The sequence below is a fragment of the Heliangelus exortis genome, chromosome 15, assembly GCF_036169615.1.
Source record: "Heliangelus exortis chromosome 15, bHelExo1.hap1, whole genome shotgun sequence".
In the NCBI taxonomy this organism is placed as follows: domain Eukaryota; kingdom Metazoa; phylum Chordata; class Aves; order Apodiformes; family Trochilidae; genus Heliangelus; species Heliangelus exortis.
The window spans coordinates 5129632-5145680 of NC_092436.1; the positions used below are offsets into that span (position 1 = coordinate 5129632).

Here is a 16049-nt window from a genome sequence, read left to right on the forward strand (position 1 = left end):
TGCTGGACATTCGAGTTGCCCACCTTTCTCTGCTCTATCTTGAGCCAGGGCATGAAGGACAAGCTGCTTGTGTCTGCACTGCCTCCCTCTCCCCCTTACTATGACACCACGTGTGAGATAGTTCAGGTTATCATGCTTCTTGCTTCAATGCTCTTCCTTTGGAAGAGTTCTCTGGAGAACTAGTCAGAGTTCTCTGGAGAACTAGTCAGAGGAGTCAGGGCTTCAGCCTTAGGGTGGCAAAGGTTGGAGCCATCACCTGAGAATGCCCCCACACTCCTCAGCCCCATCCTCACCATTTATCTGTAGGTGGAAGGACAGCTCCTGCTCATCATCCTCATTGGAAGCCCGGATGGTGTAAAATCCTCCTTCTTCTTGCTTCACCCGCACCAGCACCAGAGCTGTCTGGTACCTGGAGGAGACACAGTCCATGAAAGGTACCTGAGGACTGATAACATTCTGGGGCAGCCAGCTCCCACCCAACTGAGCCATGCTTGAAATCCCCTCATGGAAGGCATTTAACCCATGTCCAGCCTGTGATTTGCAGCGTGCTTTGTGAATTGCGCCCTCCCTGCACTGCTCACCTGGTTTCTGACAGGTTCCTGCTGGTGATGGTGAACTCACTGCTGCTTTCCATGGTCAGTGTCTGATTGTTCTTCAGCCACACAATGCTTGGCTGTGGGTAGGCCTCCATCTCCACCTGGATGGTGTGGCTCTTGTGGACCTCGGCATACACAGTGCTGGGCAGGCGGGTGTGGAAACGCACAAAGCCACGCTCTGAGATGGGACAGGAGAGACGGGGGTGTCAGAGATAAAAAGAGACCTCTCCAGCCCTTTGGACAAGCATGGACCTGGAACAAAACACTCTGAACATCCAGAAGTGGTGGGGCACCTCCAGAACCATTCCTCAAGGCTTCAGGGTTGCATCCAAGCAGAATGTGGGTGCAGCATGCAGGGGAAAAGCTGTTATGTTGTGGAGATGGGGCAGGTTCCTTCACACAAAGGGACAGATGCAGGAAGGGAGGTGATGTCACATCACCTTGGGACTGCACCCATTCCCTCAAGTGTCTTAAAGGGTCACAAAAGCCACAGTGGGGGATTTGTGATGTTCAGAAGCAAAAAAGTGGGCAGGGGTGGCATAGAGAGGGTAGGCTATTTGTTGTGGTTACTAAAGTAGAGGAGGGGGTAGAGCTGGAGGCCATGAAGAGAGAAGATGGTGTCACCCTGGGGCATCCTGCCCTGGGCACACAGACAGCAACGCACCAATCACATGGACTGTGATGTCTTTCAGGTCTGTTTTCTCATGGTAGCCCTCAGAGACATTGCAGACGTAGGTCCCGCTGTCCTCCAGCTCTGCATTCTGGATGACGAGGATGGAGCGGATCTCGTGGGTGGATCCAGGCAGGAAATCAGTCACTGGCTCCACAATTTTACCTGCCTGCACAACAGGGACAGGAGATACAGTCTGAGAAGTCAAGAGCACATTCTGTCATTGGAGCTATGGAGCCAGGCTCACAGGGAGGGAGGAGGAAGGGGTAGAGGATCCCAGTCTGGCTGCCACAGGGACAGAGAACATGCAGAGAGGCCACTGAGAGAGCAGCCTTAACCCAAGGTTCCCTGCCCACGGCTTCTGCCACTGATGGGTGAGTGATTGCCACAGGACATCTCTGTGAAGGCTGGAGCTGCTGCCCAGAGCCTGTGGGGCTGGAGTACTCACTTGCTTGCGGGGATAATCCCAGTTGAAGTTGACCAGCTCGTTGCCACTCACGGTGCACATCAGGGTAACATTTTCACCCTGACGCACAATGGTCTGCACGGCACTGATGGAGACGTTCACGGACGAGACTGTGGGAAAGGTGAAAGAAAGGGATGAATCATGAAGGAAGGGAAGAGTTGGCACCCAGTCCATTTATCCTGGGTGGAATGGGCCATCAGAAAGTCTTTTCCCTGGGGGATGGAGCTGATACTTCAGCAGAACTCATTCTCTAATGGAGATAAGACTGACTCCAGCCTCCAAATTGATCAGGGACATAGCTGAGGAGACAGCAGGAGAGTTTGCTGCTCCCTGACATTGGGCTGAAGGAACAGCCACAGCAGGTACCAAGGAATGCTGTGACAATGTCAGCTCACCCTGGATCCTGTAGACGTAGAAGGTGTCTGAATCCACCTCCTGGTCATCCACAATCGTCCGGCAGAAATAGGTCTTATCCTCAAAGAAGCCTTTGAATCCCTGTTGTGGGTCATAAACAGCCGGGATAGGGTTCTCCACTTTTTTCTCATAGAGTGTCACCTGCATCTGTGGGTTGGTCACACGGCATGGGATGATGGCCTCTGTGTAGCCCGTGATGAAGATGAAGAGCTCTTCAGAGTTGATTGTGGGGAGGAACACAAGGGATGGATCTGTGGGAGAAGGAACACTAGTTACAGAAAGCTGCTTGAAGCTGAACCAGGGATGCTCTGTGCTCCTCCAGTACTGCTCCAACACAGGGCTCTTTCTGCAAGATGGTAGAATGCTTCTTCCTTTACTTGACATGGCAAAGTAGAGCTGTCACACTGTGGGCTTGCCAAACCTCTCCCACCACTTGTCCCAACACACCACACATGGTCCTGTCCCATGACCTGGCATACCAGAGACATGCTACAGGGACATGACCTGCTGTGAGGGCTTTCCTGCAGTGGGGGGAAGGATTTTGGGAGGCCAGGTGCTTGGAGAGAGAATGATAATTCAAAGCCCTCTTTCTCCTGAATGTTAAACACCATGGAAATGCAGAGACAAGGATGTGCTGTCCCTTACCTGGAACATAGATGTACAGGGCTTTCCTCTCCACTGGCTCTGGAGCCTGGTCAGGGCTGTAGGTGCATGCATACTCCCCGGTGTCACGACCTGTCACATTCCTGAGGGTGAGATTGCTGATGAAGACACCATCCTGGTGCTCCAGTGAGGCACTGAGGGGCTGACCATCCCTTTCCCAGGACAGTGCACCATTCCCATAGCACAAGAGGGAAAAGGTGCTGTGAAGGCTGAGGACAAGCTCAGTGTCTCCAGGTTCGATGTGCAGCCCACTACCACCAGACGTTACCTCCAGCAGACCTGGAAGAAGAGGGAGATGAGACCAGATTGGATTTGTCTGCAATACAAGGAGAAGCAAACTGGAATGCAACCTCATGAAAATGTATTTGGTTTGTAGTATCAGCCTTTACATGGAAAAGTAACCTTGGATTTTCCCTCATTAGTGTAGCCGAACACAGGATCTCAGAAATGTCCTGTCAACCCAGACCTTGGTGGGTCACCCTTCATTTGCTGTACCTCCTGAAAGTCTTACTGGAGAGGAAGAAAGACATCATGGGATTTAGCAAGATTCAGAGTAGCTCTTGCTGTCTGTGGCAATGCTGGATGGAGAACCTTGTTTTATACTATAACCATGTCTGCCTGCATCAAACTTCCCTGCAAGGTAACTGCAAGGTAACTGCTGCCTCTGCAAAGGTCTCCTCCTTCCACATGGCTCTGAAAGAAGGTGTGGACTTTACAACCACCCCACCATAGGACTGTGTTAGCTTGAGCAGGTAGACACAGCTGTGCCTGGAGCATGCTGTGCACCCCCGTGTCACCCCACAGCATTGTCCCTTTCGTCCCCCTTGCCCTGGAATGAGCATTATCCCCATGCAGACCCCAATCCTGTACACACCTCCCCAGCCACAGCACTCACCAGTGAGGATGAGGAGCCTGAGAGATGCCTTCAGAGGGAGACACAGCACGACAAGCTCCATGGTTTAGCAGCCAAATCCTGCCAAGAATACAGTGGGATGACACTGGCAGAGCAGCCCCCCTCAGCCACCCTGGGCAGGGGGGTTACTGAGCCCCCACCCAAGACCCAGCCTCCCTTCTCCAGCTCAGAAACTTCCCATCTCTCTCCACTGTTCAGCCTTTCCCTCCCAGCAGGGTGGTGGGTTCCCCCTCATGCTGGATCTGCAGTAGGAGCTTTTCCTAAGGCATCTCCCTCTGGATTTTGCTGGAGGCTCCAGCAGTTGTGTCAACTCTTGCTCATCTCTGCTCGAAGGGCCACTCCCCCACTGCACAGCCCTGCTTTGCTCCCTCCCTCTGCTCTATTATTTGTCTCTTTTTTTAGCCTTAGTTTTGTCCTTCCACAGTCCCAGTGAGATAAAACTTGATAGAAAGCGAACTCCCTCCAACCCTCCCAAATTTTCTGCTCCTTCAGTGAAATGAAACAAGCCTGAAGAAACTCCAAAAGAAACCCATGTTTCTTGTATTTAACTTTCAAATACATGTATTTTATGGGAATATCTAAGAGGGCTTTTGAGTTAGAAATCCCTTTTATCAACATTTCTCAAGAATTCCTTTCCACAGAGCAATTTCAGCCCTCCCTGGTGCAAACTGAGAGCCCAGAACAGATAAGTCCAGAGAGAACTATGAGCAGTTGGATCTGTCCCCCATGTGATAGGGTGAAAGATAACCCTCCCCATCACGTCTGCAGGGATGGGGATGAGTATTTCTGAAAAGCAAAATGAAGAGGTTAACAAGTGGAAGAGTATGGGGAAAAGGCTTCCTCTATGCCTGGACAAAGTTAGGGGGGAAACGAGTTCAGTAGTCCTGACCTTGGGGATGCTCCAGAACAGAGCTGGACTTGACAACTCCAGGGCTGAGCTCCTGCCTCCTCCCCTCTCCCAGCACAAGAGGCTTTTTGAACCAGCTCCTAAGGCAGAGTTTGAGGAGAATTCCCTGTGATGCCAGGATGATGCCCTGGGGAGCTGCTTGCCAGGCACAAGCATGGCTGGTGGCAGTCAGGGCTTGCTGACCTGGCCCCAGGCACTGTCTCTTACCCAGCAGTTCTGCTGTCTCTTGGCCCTGGAGTGGCCTCCTGGTCTGCTTGATGTTAAGGAGGAAATGGTTTTTAAATGACGTGCGCTTGTCAGATGTTTTTATTATTCTCTTGCTTTGGCTCAGCAAAAGTCTGATCTACCAGCAAATTCTTCCAGGTCTCCAGATTATTCAGCAGCTTCCTTCTCTCCCCTCCAGCACCCCCCTCTGTGACTCCTTCTCTCTATATTTGCCAGAGGGGATGAGAGCTCTTACTGGGAAGAGCTGGGGGTGGGTAGGATGAAAGGGCCGAGGTGAAATTCAGGCTGTAAATGAATGTGACCTCACTGCTCCCACCCTCAGAGAGCACCAACCTGCAGGAGAGAGGAGGAGGATGGACAACCTAATCTCACTGTCCCCCAAGGCACTGTCAGAACAATTAGCTTTTTTCCTACTTCTCCTTTACAGAGGTGTGTGATTCATCCATTATTCAAGGTTCAAGGTTGGAAGGACAACTGGGATCCTCTCCTTTCACCCCTCCTTGCCTGCATGCACAAGCCAGGCTGTTTTCACCCCACTCAAGTATCTGCCGGCCAGCAGATAAGGTCCAGCTGCCTCATGGCTGTCTCTGTTATCTCTGCTGCAGGTGAGACCTTGGCTTCCTGTACCCACACAGACAGGTTCCTCACTCCACTGGTGATCCCTGTGGGATCACTGATGGGACAAACCACTGCTCTGCCATGGAGCTGGATGTGAGTGCACGCTGGTGCTGGGCTGAGCGTGGGTGTTGCTCCATCGAGCAGTGACAGCCCTGCAGCCTCCGCCAGCTGCCCCTGGCTGCCTCCCCTGTGTTCATAGCTGGTTTTAATAAAGCTGCTGGTTTTGCAGAAAGGCATTTCTCTTGGAGATGATTCCCGAGCAGAGTGGGAGGGAGGCAACGTCTCTCAGAGAAAGAGTGGTGACCTCTCCCTTGTTTGTCTGCTGTGGCCAGGGCGAGAGGCACGCTCAGAGACACCGATCTCTGCTGCCCTGCAGGATGCAGGCAGAGCCTGGCTAGCAGAACAACAAACCTCGTCCTCCCTGTCACGGGGCACACGTGTCCTTGCACATTTGGGTGCACACAGGCATTTCACAAAAGTTGCAAATGCACCCAGCTCACTGCCAGCCTTGAGAGCACTTCTTGCTTCCCTCCTCAGTCTCAACTTTTGTTCTCAGTGAGAGCAATAACGTGCACCCTGTGAGTGCCAGACAAGGAGGAGCTGACGTGTCTGAAAAGCAGGCTGTTATCCTACCTGGGGACACAAACACAGGCACCTACACAATGCTCAGCTGCCTTGCATTGTCTCCTCCCAGCCTCGTGGGTCAGCAAGGTGCCACGGTCCCCATCAGACTCCTACATCCTTCCCACGGGTCATAACCTGAGCATTTTCAAGTTGTGGGACTCATTCTGGCATGTGCTTGGAGACCAGGGGGGTCCTGCAACCATCCCACATCCTCCACCCTCCACTCAGCCCTGCAGGTCCCCAGCAGCTCCCTACCTTGCAGCTGAAGTCCCAGCTCTCCATCCCTATCTTACACCCCTCAGCATCCTCTCCTTCCTGCCATCACACACACTGACTTTCCCTTTGCTCCTCTCCAGCACCAGGAGGCGAGGGCAGGCTGTCCTCCAGAGCTGCACTGTTTATTATTCCAAAAGAGGAATTCAGCTGGAAGAGGAGATAGGAGGTCAGCTGGTTCACAGGGAGGCTGGGCTGGGCGATGCAACCCCACACCCACGCTCAGCCCCATGTCCCGGGGGGGACGGCAGTGCTGTGCTGGGTGCTCGGGTCCCTGGGGACCAATAACCTCCTTTGGACACCCTGAGCAGCCAGCCCTGTGTGCAGGAGAGGCCAGGCTGAGCTGGGTGGGTGTCCCAGCCCACTGCTGCACCAATATCCTACAGCTGGTTGGGGCCAGGCACCCCTGAAAGCCTCTCTGCACATCTCCAGCCTTGCACTTGGGGTGATGGGATAAATGGGGGACCCCAACACCCCTGAGCAGCAGCAGGAACTGTGCAGAGGGCAACCCGTGTCTGAGAGCCCACAGAGCCCTGCAGAACAGACAGGGCAGAGCAGGGAGGTCAAACAGCACTGCCAAGGCCATGCAGCCAGACCACAGCTGGGCCAGGACCAGGATTCAAGTCTCATGATTCCCAATCTTATGACTTTGTAGCCTCTTCAGAGCAGCCTGCTCCCATTTCTTCTGCATCCCAAATCTGAGCTTTCTCCTACCTCTCCTCTCCCACTCCCTTGCTCACTGGTGGCTGGGGGCCTGATGCCTCTGTGGCTCATGGGCTTGGACAGGAACTTCAGCAGCAGGAGCAGGACTATGCCCAGGATTTTGGATACTAGGAAGAACCTCATCCAGCTTCTGCTAGGAATAGTCCCACCTTCATTTAGGGAAGACCATTCCTTCAGCCATCTCTGCCACTCCTCCCTGCCTCACAGTTCTGTGCTAAGGAGCTAAAGCATTCCCACACCTCAGTGATTTATTACTGCTCCCTCCCTCCAGACCTGTCTCTTGTTTAAGGATACTCATAAGCCAAAGATGCCTTTGCTAATGCCCAAAATATGTTGTGTGGGCTCAGTCTGACTATTCTTGGGTAACGAGGCAAGAATTTCCTTTGACTTTGCTTGGCCTGCCCTGCCAGACATCTGAGCCCCCTTCTCTTGTGCTTGCTCCCATCATGTGTAAGGGGCAGTGCTCATGACAGAGCATTTCTGTGCACGGCAGCCACTGCTTCATGGGCATCACATGGCACTGCCCATCCCCAAGCATGGGTCGTGTGGGATGGAGCCCTGAAATTGCCTGAAACCATGGGAGGTCTACACAGATCAGCCTCCATACCAAGGAGACCCTCTTGATTCACCACCTCAAGCATGCACAGACCACAGAAACATGGAATAATTTGGGTTGGAAAAGACTTTTAAGATTACCAAGTTCAACCATTGACCCAGCACTGCCAAGTCCACCACTAAACCATGTCCAGACAGAGGTGCTGGCTGACATCCCAGCCCATGAGGGCATCTCGGATGGCACCAGCATAACCATGGCAAAAGAAGGAGTCAAGAGGGGAAGCCAGGCCTCTCACACAGCTGCTGGTCCTTTCTCTTCCTCTGGCTTTCTATTTCTAGCCCCTTGTCTTGCTGGGGCTGCATTTCCAGGCATTCCTACAATGCTCTCCAGCCCCACCATCCTGCCAGGCAGGCCAGGGACATCTGGTGCAAATTAGGGGAAAGTAAAATACACTTTATTTCTTCTTTGTTTAAGTGCATCTGAGTCATTAAGTGAGATCACGGGTGCTCATATGCAATTAAAAAAAAGCCCCGTATGGATCTCAGGATCAATGCTCTTCACAGCCAGGGAGCAAGGTCTTCTCCTGGCCAGGGAGGGGGGTTATGATCCCCTGTTTTTGAAGGCAAAAAGCTCCCTGTGCAAAGGCTGGTGACCCTGAAATCCAAGCCTCTCTTGTCCGGCAGCAAAACTCCTTGGCTTGTCCTGTTTTCCTCTGCCACCCTCCCCCCAGCCTCTGCGACTGCTTCTTTCCCACCCTTTAATCTAAATAAAACTGAGCAGCTTGGTTGGTTTTTTTGTTTTTTTTTTTCCTTTTTCCCTTGGCTGGAACCGTCCGGAGTTGCAACATCTCTCCTCCGGGGTCCCTCGGCTCCCATGACACTGCGTTTACTCACAGGCCAGATTATCATCACAGAGCCCTTTTTCTTTTTCCCAGCACATGGCTGGAATTAGGCAGGGCACACACATGGGGAACCTGTCATCCCCAGACCCATAAACAGCTGCTGATAAAACGCAGAGGTATGAAATCTGAAACCAGGCTGAGGAGCAGAGGGGCTGGGGAGTCCCTGGGGTCCCTCAGGCCATCCCTGCCCAAGGGATGAAGGTCGGGGGGCAAAACCCTCCTCACATGGACACCTGCCAGTGCCAAGGGGTCCCGAGGCTGTATCCAGGCACTGGTGAGACCATGGGCTGCTGAGAGCCCTGGGTGCCTCTTCACAACGTGCCTGTGCTTGGGGGTTTCTTCTAGTTGGGCAGACGTGGGGTTTTGCAAGCGCTCACAGGCAGTGTCACTAAGGTCTGAACCCTCTGAAAGGTTTTGCCAGGACAACTTGGTCTGTGAAGAGGTGACTAAAGCCACAATCTCTGCTGTGGCCCAAGCTCTCTAGGAGATAGTCAAAGCAAGGTCAGATGCCACCTCTGGGGCAGTATGAGCTCAGGGCCTCTGCCCACAGGTGGGGATGGCTGTCCTACCTGTCTCTGCTGCAGAAAGCAGGGCTAAGACCACCAGAGTCCCATCCCAGGACCCCAGACTTTGGTCCCCAGCTTTGGTGGCACCTGGAGGAGGTGGCTGTGTGACCATGAGGACATGGGTCCCGCAGCAGATGGCAGGACACGAGCTGCCACAGCCAGCCTCCTCTGGACCAGCCTGCCACCAGCTATCACGGGCTCTGACAGCATCTGTCAGAAAGCTGAAAATGAGGATCGTGACCCCAGAGGAGGGGGGCAAGCTGCTGGGGAGGATGACGAGTCCACGCTGAGCCCCGGCAGTGTGATTCAGCAGCCCTGGGGTCAATCACATGAAGAACGGGGTGGGGTGGCAAGCAGCCCTATTTCAGCTGGGGCCATCCCCCCTCTCCGAGCACAGGGGGTCCCCACGTGTGAACCAGCAAACCCCCTCCACGGGCTCTGCACACCGCTGTGAGGAGCTGGCATGGGGGGGACGTGGGACCACAGCGAGCCCTCCTCTCTCACCCCTAATCCCCTCCTCTGTTCTGAGCCCATGGGAGATGGAGGAAACGAGTGACCTATTTAGTGCAAGTTCAAAATAAAACGAAACATCTGTTTGGAGAGGGGCCAGAGTTATAAATAATCCCCCAGCCCCGAGTGTTGGGATTCGTGGCCCTCCCGGCTGCGCATGCTCCCCTGCTTCCGCTTTGGGGGGAAAGGCTGAGCCCCGGGGCCCGTGGGGATGGTCCCCAGAGCCTGGGAGCTTGGCCCAGGCTGTGGGAAAACCCTGGGCGAGGAGCTGGGGCTGGGGAAGGGGGTGTTGGGAGGAATGGCTGCCACGTGCCGGGCGAGGGCGATGGGGTGCCTGGCCGTGCCTTGCTGCACACCCACTCCTCACCCTGGGGGAATCCTGACCACCTTGATCTCCCGAAGCCCATGGTGGGTGCCAGGGTCATGGTGATGCAGGGACCAGTCTATGGTGGTGCTGGGGGGTGGCCAGTGTTCTGGAGTCACAGCCCTGGAGTTTGGGGTTGTGCACTACGTGGGATGCTCACACTGAGTGTGGGGAGCAGAGCTTCAGCCTTGGGGATCGACCCTTGCAGTGCAAGAACCCCCCCCTGGGGGGGAACAAATGGAAGAATTTTAGCCTTTCCTAGTGTCCTTCTCCAGCAGGATGCTGTAAAGCATGCCCAAGAGCCCATGGGGCTGCCCATGACCATTCTACAACTTTTCCATTGCCCCTGACAACAAAGATATTTTCAGAACACAGCATGTTGCTTCACAAGTTATGGACGTGGCTGCAGGGCACCCAAACCACAGGCCAGGACCCATGCAGCTCTCTACATCACTCACCTATGACCAAGTAGAAAAGCCTCTGTTCCCTCCACCCCCAGACTGGCACATTTAGGGCTCTCAGCTCCCAGGCATGTGGGACTGGCCTCTCTGAGCAGAGCCCATCTGCCTTTTCTCACCTCCTGCAGAGTGAAGAGTGGATGCAGGGAATACAGGACCAAGGGCTGGACACCATCCTGGCTGGGCATCACCCCATGTCTGCCAGAAAGCCATGTCTGCCTTCATACAGGGACTCAAGGTATAAGAACAGATTAAAAGAGCCCCCCCCACCACCATGTTGGCATTTCCATCACCTGCTCATGGTCACAGTTTGAGGGTTGCTGCTCTGGTGAGGGCAGGACTGGAGCCAAAGGTCCCAACAGGCTCTAATTAACCACTAATCATCAGCTGCAAGGGGAGAGTGATGGAGGCAGGATGAGATAAAGAGCTACCTTAAGCCCTAACAGGATGTTGGGGCTTTGCAAAGCCCCAGGAACAGCCAGTGTTGTGGTCTCCCCAGCCCCACATCCCAGTGGAGAATGAGCAACCCGATCCTCCCCTGAAAATTTCCGAGACACGGGTCTGTCCATGGAGGAGCAGATAATCTGCACGGATGCTTTGGCTCTTCTCTTCTGGGCTGCCTGTGAGGGACCCGAGCTTAATCGCTTTGTTCTGGAGTTTTAGGCTCTCGTGGCTGGGATTAGGTGCTCACCAGCTCTGTGGTCAGGGCACTCATTGCCCATCTGCAGGACACCAAGAGGTCCCTGTTACCATGGCCAGGGTGGGAGAGGCTGCTTGCAGAGGGGGCTGTGTCTGATTTTTTGGCCCTGCTGCTTTTGGGGGCAAAATGCAGCTGCTGGTGCAGCTCTTGGTGCTGATCCTGCCCCTTCCTCTCTCCCTCAGAGCCAGTCCAGCTGCAGTGCTGGGGACAGCCACCCTCACCCCCTGCCTCCCCTCCTGCCACCCAGGGGTATTGTTCATCCTCTGGCCCCCACCTCTTTATAATGGCAGGACCTGGGGGCAGCAACAGAGCTTTGAGGGGTGCAGAAAGCCCACATGTGTCCTGTGCATCAGCAGATTGCACGATGGACACCTCCCTCTTGGATAACCTATGGGCTCTACCCAGCCATGCTCACCACCCTGCAACACAGGGTCCTTTCTAACCTCCAGCAGTTCCTCTCCCCACACTCATGGAGCAAAAATGAGCTCCCTCTTGCACCCACGCTCCACAAACAGCCCCTGCTCCTAAATCCCCATGGATCCTCTGGAGGAGAAGCCAAGGCAAGACTCAGTGCTGGGGCTGGCAGCTGCCAGCATCCCCTCAGCACAGCTTTAAAATGGGCACCAAGCCCTGCTCCCCGCCCCAGGAGCTCCTGAAGCAGACCATATCCTCCCAGACAGGTCCCAGGCTGTAGAGGGAAACTTGGCAGCTGCCTGAGGGAGAGAGGAAGGGACCCTTCTTGCCATGCTGGCCCTGAGAAAAGCAGGATTTCTGTTCTGCAGCCATTCGCTGGGCAACGGCTGAAACCGAGGTGACTTCCAGTTTGCCAGTGGAGAATGTGCTTTCAGAGAGCAGAGCTCAAAATGGTGTATTTTCTGCTGGCCCCGGTTCAAACAAACCCACAAGCAAACATATTTTTTTGTATAAATAAGACAGTGTGTCTCGCCAGTTAAAGCAATTCAAACATGAATGTAGCAATTTAATTGGTGCCAATTACTGTGTCTCGGTAGCATTAAGATTTCAGTCACAGCCTCTTTTGCGTGGTAGACGAGCCAGGAGGGGGAAGGCAGAGGGACGGGCAGGATGAGGCCTCACACTGAGGGGCAGAGTCCTTGCTTGGGGAGCTTTGTCCCCCCCACCCAGCCTTGGTGCAGCCCATGCTGAGAAGTTCCCTTCTTTAGGGGGGAGAAGGTACCTTACTCGATCTGTGTCCTGGTTTGCAGCCCAGGGTTTGACAGTCCTGGTTATATCCCTGCACTCTCCAACCTTTCCCAGCTCCTGCTTCTGCTCCCCACAGCCTCCCGTGAGCCTCATTGCACGCTGGCTCTTGCTGAGCCCGGGATGGGTGTTAGTGGAGACAGAGAAGCAGGCAGCCCTGCAGACATGGCCTGGAGAGGATAAATCCATCCACGGGAGCAGGACATACCCCACTCACTGCACCAACACCTGGCAGCAGCCTGTCCACAGTAGCTTTTCCAAGCTCCCTGCTCCATAGCACAGGCTCTCCACACCGTGGGTCCTCTGGCTCTGCAGGTTGGTGGTTGCAGGAGAAGGTTACAGCTGCAGAGATGGCACTGCCTGCATCCCAGCTGTGTGCCCAGGAATGAGGGCAAAGCAGGGATGAGGGTGTGAGGGGCAGCGCATCCCTGTACATCTCCTGCTGCCAGGCTGGGGGGTGATGGAGTTGTGGGACCCCTTTGCTCAGAGCGTGACCCATCCCAGAACCACCCTGTCCATCTCCAGGATGTGTCCCTGTCCCTGTCAGGTCAGCTTGTGGTGCTGGGAAAGCTCTGCACTTCCAGGAGGAGGCATCCCGGTGGGAATGGAGCAGGGCAGAGGTGTGCTTGTCTCAGGGAGCCTAATTAAGCAATGGGGGAGAGGAGGAGGGGAAATAGGCACCCCTAAAGCAAACCTCGTTATGTCCAATTTGCCTGGCGGAGCGGAAGGAGCCTCCTGGAGCCACTCCAGCCTCTCAGGAAACAATATCCAGTCTATACCCTCCCCTTGCAGCTCCTCTCCAGGGGATTACTTTCCCTTGGCTAGAGTAAAAACAAACAAACCCCACGAAGTCTTCGGCCCAGATCCTCCCTCGCAGGGATAGGACGCATCGAGCCAGCCCCAGCCCGTGCAGTCCCTGGCTCCCTCCAGCTCTGGGCCAAAGGCAGAACATGGCTGCACTCCCAAGGGATTTGGCCACCTCACAGCTCCTCCTCTCCCTGCCCTTTGCTGCTGCAGCCCAGGAGAAGGCTTCACTGGAGCCTGACCCTTCAAACACCCCTGCAATCTCACCCTGCTTCAGCATGGCATGAGAGATGGGGCCAGAGGGCCCGTGGGGACCACAGAAGTCCTTGCCCACACCCTCCAGCAGTGACAGGTCACACTGATCCATCATTTGGGCAATGCCCAGCTGACAAGGTCAATTGTTGTCTGACATCACTCTCACAGATAGAGGGCATTTCCTAACCTCAGCTTTCCTTTGGTGCACAAAACCAATTTCATATTCCTTAGCCCTGGTGCTTGGTGCTCTCTTCTTCACAACAGCGGTGATCGGAACACTTGGGAAATCCTATCACTAACTCATCAAAAATGAGGCTGAAAGAACTCATAGGTCACCACCCTGCTGCAGTGCCCACATCTCCCTAGACAGAGGTTTGCCCAACATGTCCTTTGAAACCTGTCAGGCTGAAGGCACCCAGCCTCATGTCTTTAAACCTACAGGCATTTCCCATAAAAGCTGATGTTCTCCTTAGCAGTGAGCTTTTCCATGCATGAAGACTGTGAACTACCTCCCCAGGACACCCAGTGACCACCAAGCCCCATCAACCCTCTCCCAGTCCTCTGTAACCTCTCCTGTGCTTCTCACCACCCGCCCAGCTCCCTCTGAGCCTTTCCACTCTGTGTGCATCCCTGCTGAAGTGCTCAGCATCACTCACCAGGGAGGACCCACTCCCTCCACCCCTCCTGCTCACTCTGCCTCCAGCCACGTGCTATTCACCACATCCCACGGGAAGAGCTGTGGCTTTCCCAGCGCCACAATGCGGTCTGTGGGACCCCACTGGAAATGCACAGGACTTTGGAGAGCAAGCCCGAGCTAACTCCTCTCTGGGTGCAGCATTACAGCTGTACAGACCATGCTCCTCACTCAGATCTGGGGCATCCTGAAGCCCCAGCCCAGGGCAGGGATGCAGGAGCTGAGCAGAGGGCAGGTAACTGCGTGGCTTTGGTCCCTCTGCCTGCTCCTTCAGCAAGGACCCTCCGTGCTGCTGAGCTGGAGGAAGGGGCAGATGGTTTTTGGGAGCTAGGAAAGCCCTTTGCATGCTGCAGGTGTGTTGCTGTGACATGATGCTTCTCCCAGACACCAACCACTCTCGATGCACTGACTGAGTGCTATTGGGCCTGGGGACACTGCTCATGGATGGTGAGAGCAAGTCAAGGAGTGACTTCAAGTCTCATGCCAGACCTTGCCCATGGCTGTCTGACAACTGAAGTGACTACCTGGTGGCTCCCCCTCTAAGCCAGCCCAGCACATGCCCTCTGCCAGGCAGAGCCATGTCCTTGCCACTGGGTCCTGCTGTCTGACTGAAATTTTCCCCTTTCCTGAGAGCATGACACTTGGTCCCTCAGAGTGTTGGGGTAAATCACCCTTCAACCAACCTTCAATGGACCCTGGGGAGCACCAGGGCACCACATTGCTGGTCCCTGTCATTGATGTGAGACCCTCTGAAAAGATTTGGGACTGCCAAGCCCCTGCAAACAGGGTTTGCATGCCAAACTGATGACTTTTATACCTATTTGCCCTCTCCTTTAGCAGAAGCCCCAGATGCTCTGGGGTAAGGAGGGAGCAGCAGAACAACCCTTCCCACTCCAAGTCCTGCTTTGAAAGTTTCCCTTTCAGCAAGTGAGTGCAGGAGCTGGATGCTCTGAGCCCACAATGGTCCCAGCATGAGCACCAAAGCCCCACAGGTCATGTAGCCCCCTGTTCCTGGGCTGTCAGGGATGCCTGAGCCAACACAGCTTCACTCCAAGACCTGTTGAAGGCCCTCATCTCCTGAGCAGTTGCCCACATCCATGCCTAGAAAGGTTTTACCAGGTTCTCACCCATCCCATACCTGCGATGGGGTCCCCTCTCCTGCCCTACAACTGAAGCATCCCCCTGGCTTCCTGCAGCCATCCCACCCCAGGCCCTGGTGAGAGCTGATGGGACAGCTTTTCACACAGGATGCAGCAGATCCCAGCTGCTCTCCACCAAAAAAACACCTTGGAGGTGTGTTTTGGAGTGGCAGCTCCTTGATGGGGACCAAAGCCCCATCCAGAGCAACCAGGGTGGCTTGGGAAGAGGGTCCTCGGGGTTTATGCAACCTCCAGAGTGAGGCTTGAGAGCTGGAGCAGGGCAGGAAGATGAGCTGGAACCCGGGCTGGCAATGTGAGGACTTACCTTGGGCAGGGTCCCGCCAGGCGAGCGCCTGAGCCTCGCGTCCCACGGGCACCGGCAGTCCCGAAATTCCTTCTTCTCCTCCTCCGCAGTCTTTATCTGCTGCCTGCTCAGGCTGTCCCTGCCCTCCCAGCCTTCCCCAGCTGGCAGGGCTTTTCCACTTAAAGGAGAAAGAGAGGGAAGGAAAGAAATGGAGGGGAGGAGGGGGAAAAAAAAAAAAAAACAAAACCAAATCAAAAAGGAGAGGCGAGGCTGTGCCAGGGCTGTGCTGCAGCCAAGCCCTCGCTCAGTTCCTCTGGTCCATCTCAGCAGTGCCCTGGGCAGCCCCCAGCCCACTTGGGAGGGGGTCCGGCTGCCTGGGAGCCGGCGTGGAGCAGAGGGCCGGGCGGAGGGATGTGCACGCGTGTGCGTGTGCGTGGATAAATAAAAGAGACCTCGGGAGGAGGAGGAGGAGGGCGGCTGCCTCGCCA

General features: G+C 54.9%; 1 protein-coding gene across 3 annotated transcripts in view; it reads right to left on the reverse strand.

Annotated features, from left to right (window-relative positions):
• The window catches only part of PDGFRB (platelet derived growth factor receptor beta), a 30962-nt gene extending 14913 nt beyond the window's left edge, over nt 1–16049 (reverse strand). The window contains exons 1-10 of one of the 3 annotated variants that reach the window (XM_071758344.1): nt 15583–16048; nt 4837–5187; nt 4612–4709; nt 3705–3782; nt 2792–3088; nt 2128–2397; nt 1715–1842; nt 1261–1435; nt 582–774; nt 294–409 (exon numbers count right to left, since the gene is read on the reverse strand). In XM_071758344.1, coding sequence (XP_071614445.1) covers nt 294–409; nt 582–774; nt 1261–1435; nt 1715–1842; nt 2128–2397; nt 2792–3088; nt 3705–3765 — 1240 coding nt within the window. In that variant the 5' untranslated portion in view covers nt 3766–3782; nt 4612–4709; nt 4837–5187; nt 15583–16048. Of the gene's footprint in view, nt 1–293; nt 410–581; nt 775–1260; nt 1436–1714; nt 1843–2127; nt 2398–2791; nt 3089–3704; nt 3783–4611; nt 4710–4836; nt 5188–15582 lie in introns of all 3 variants that reach the window. The other 2 variants (XM_071758345.1, XM_071758343.1) reach the window with 2 other exon arrangements.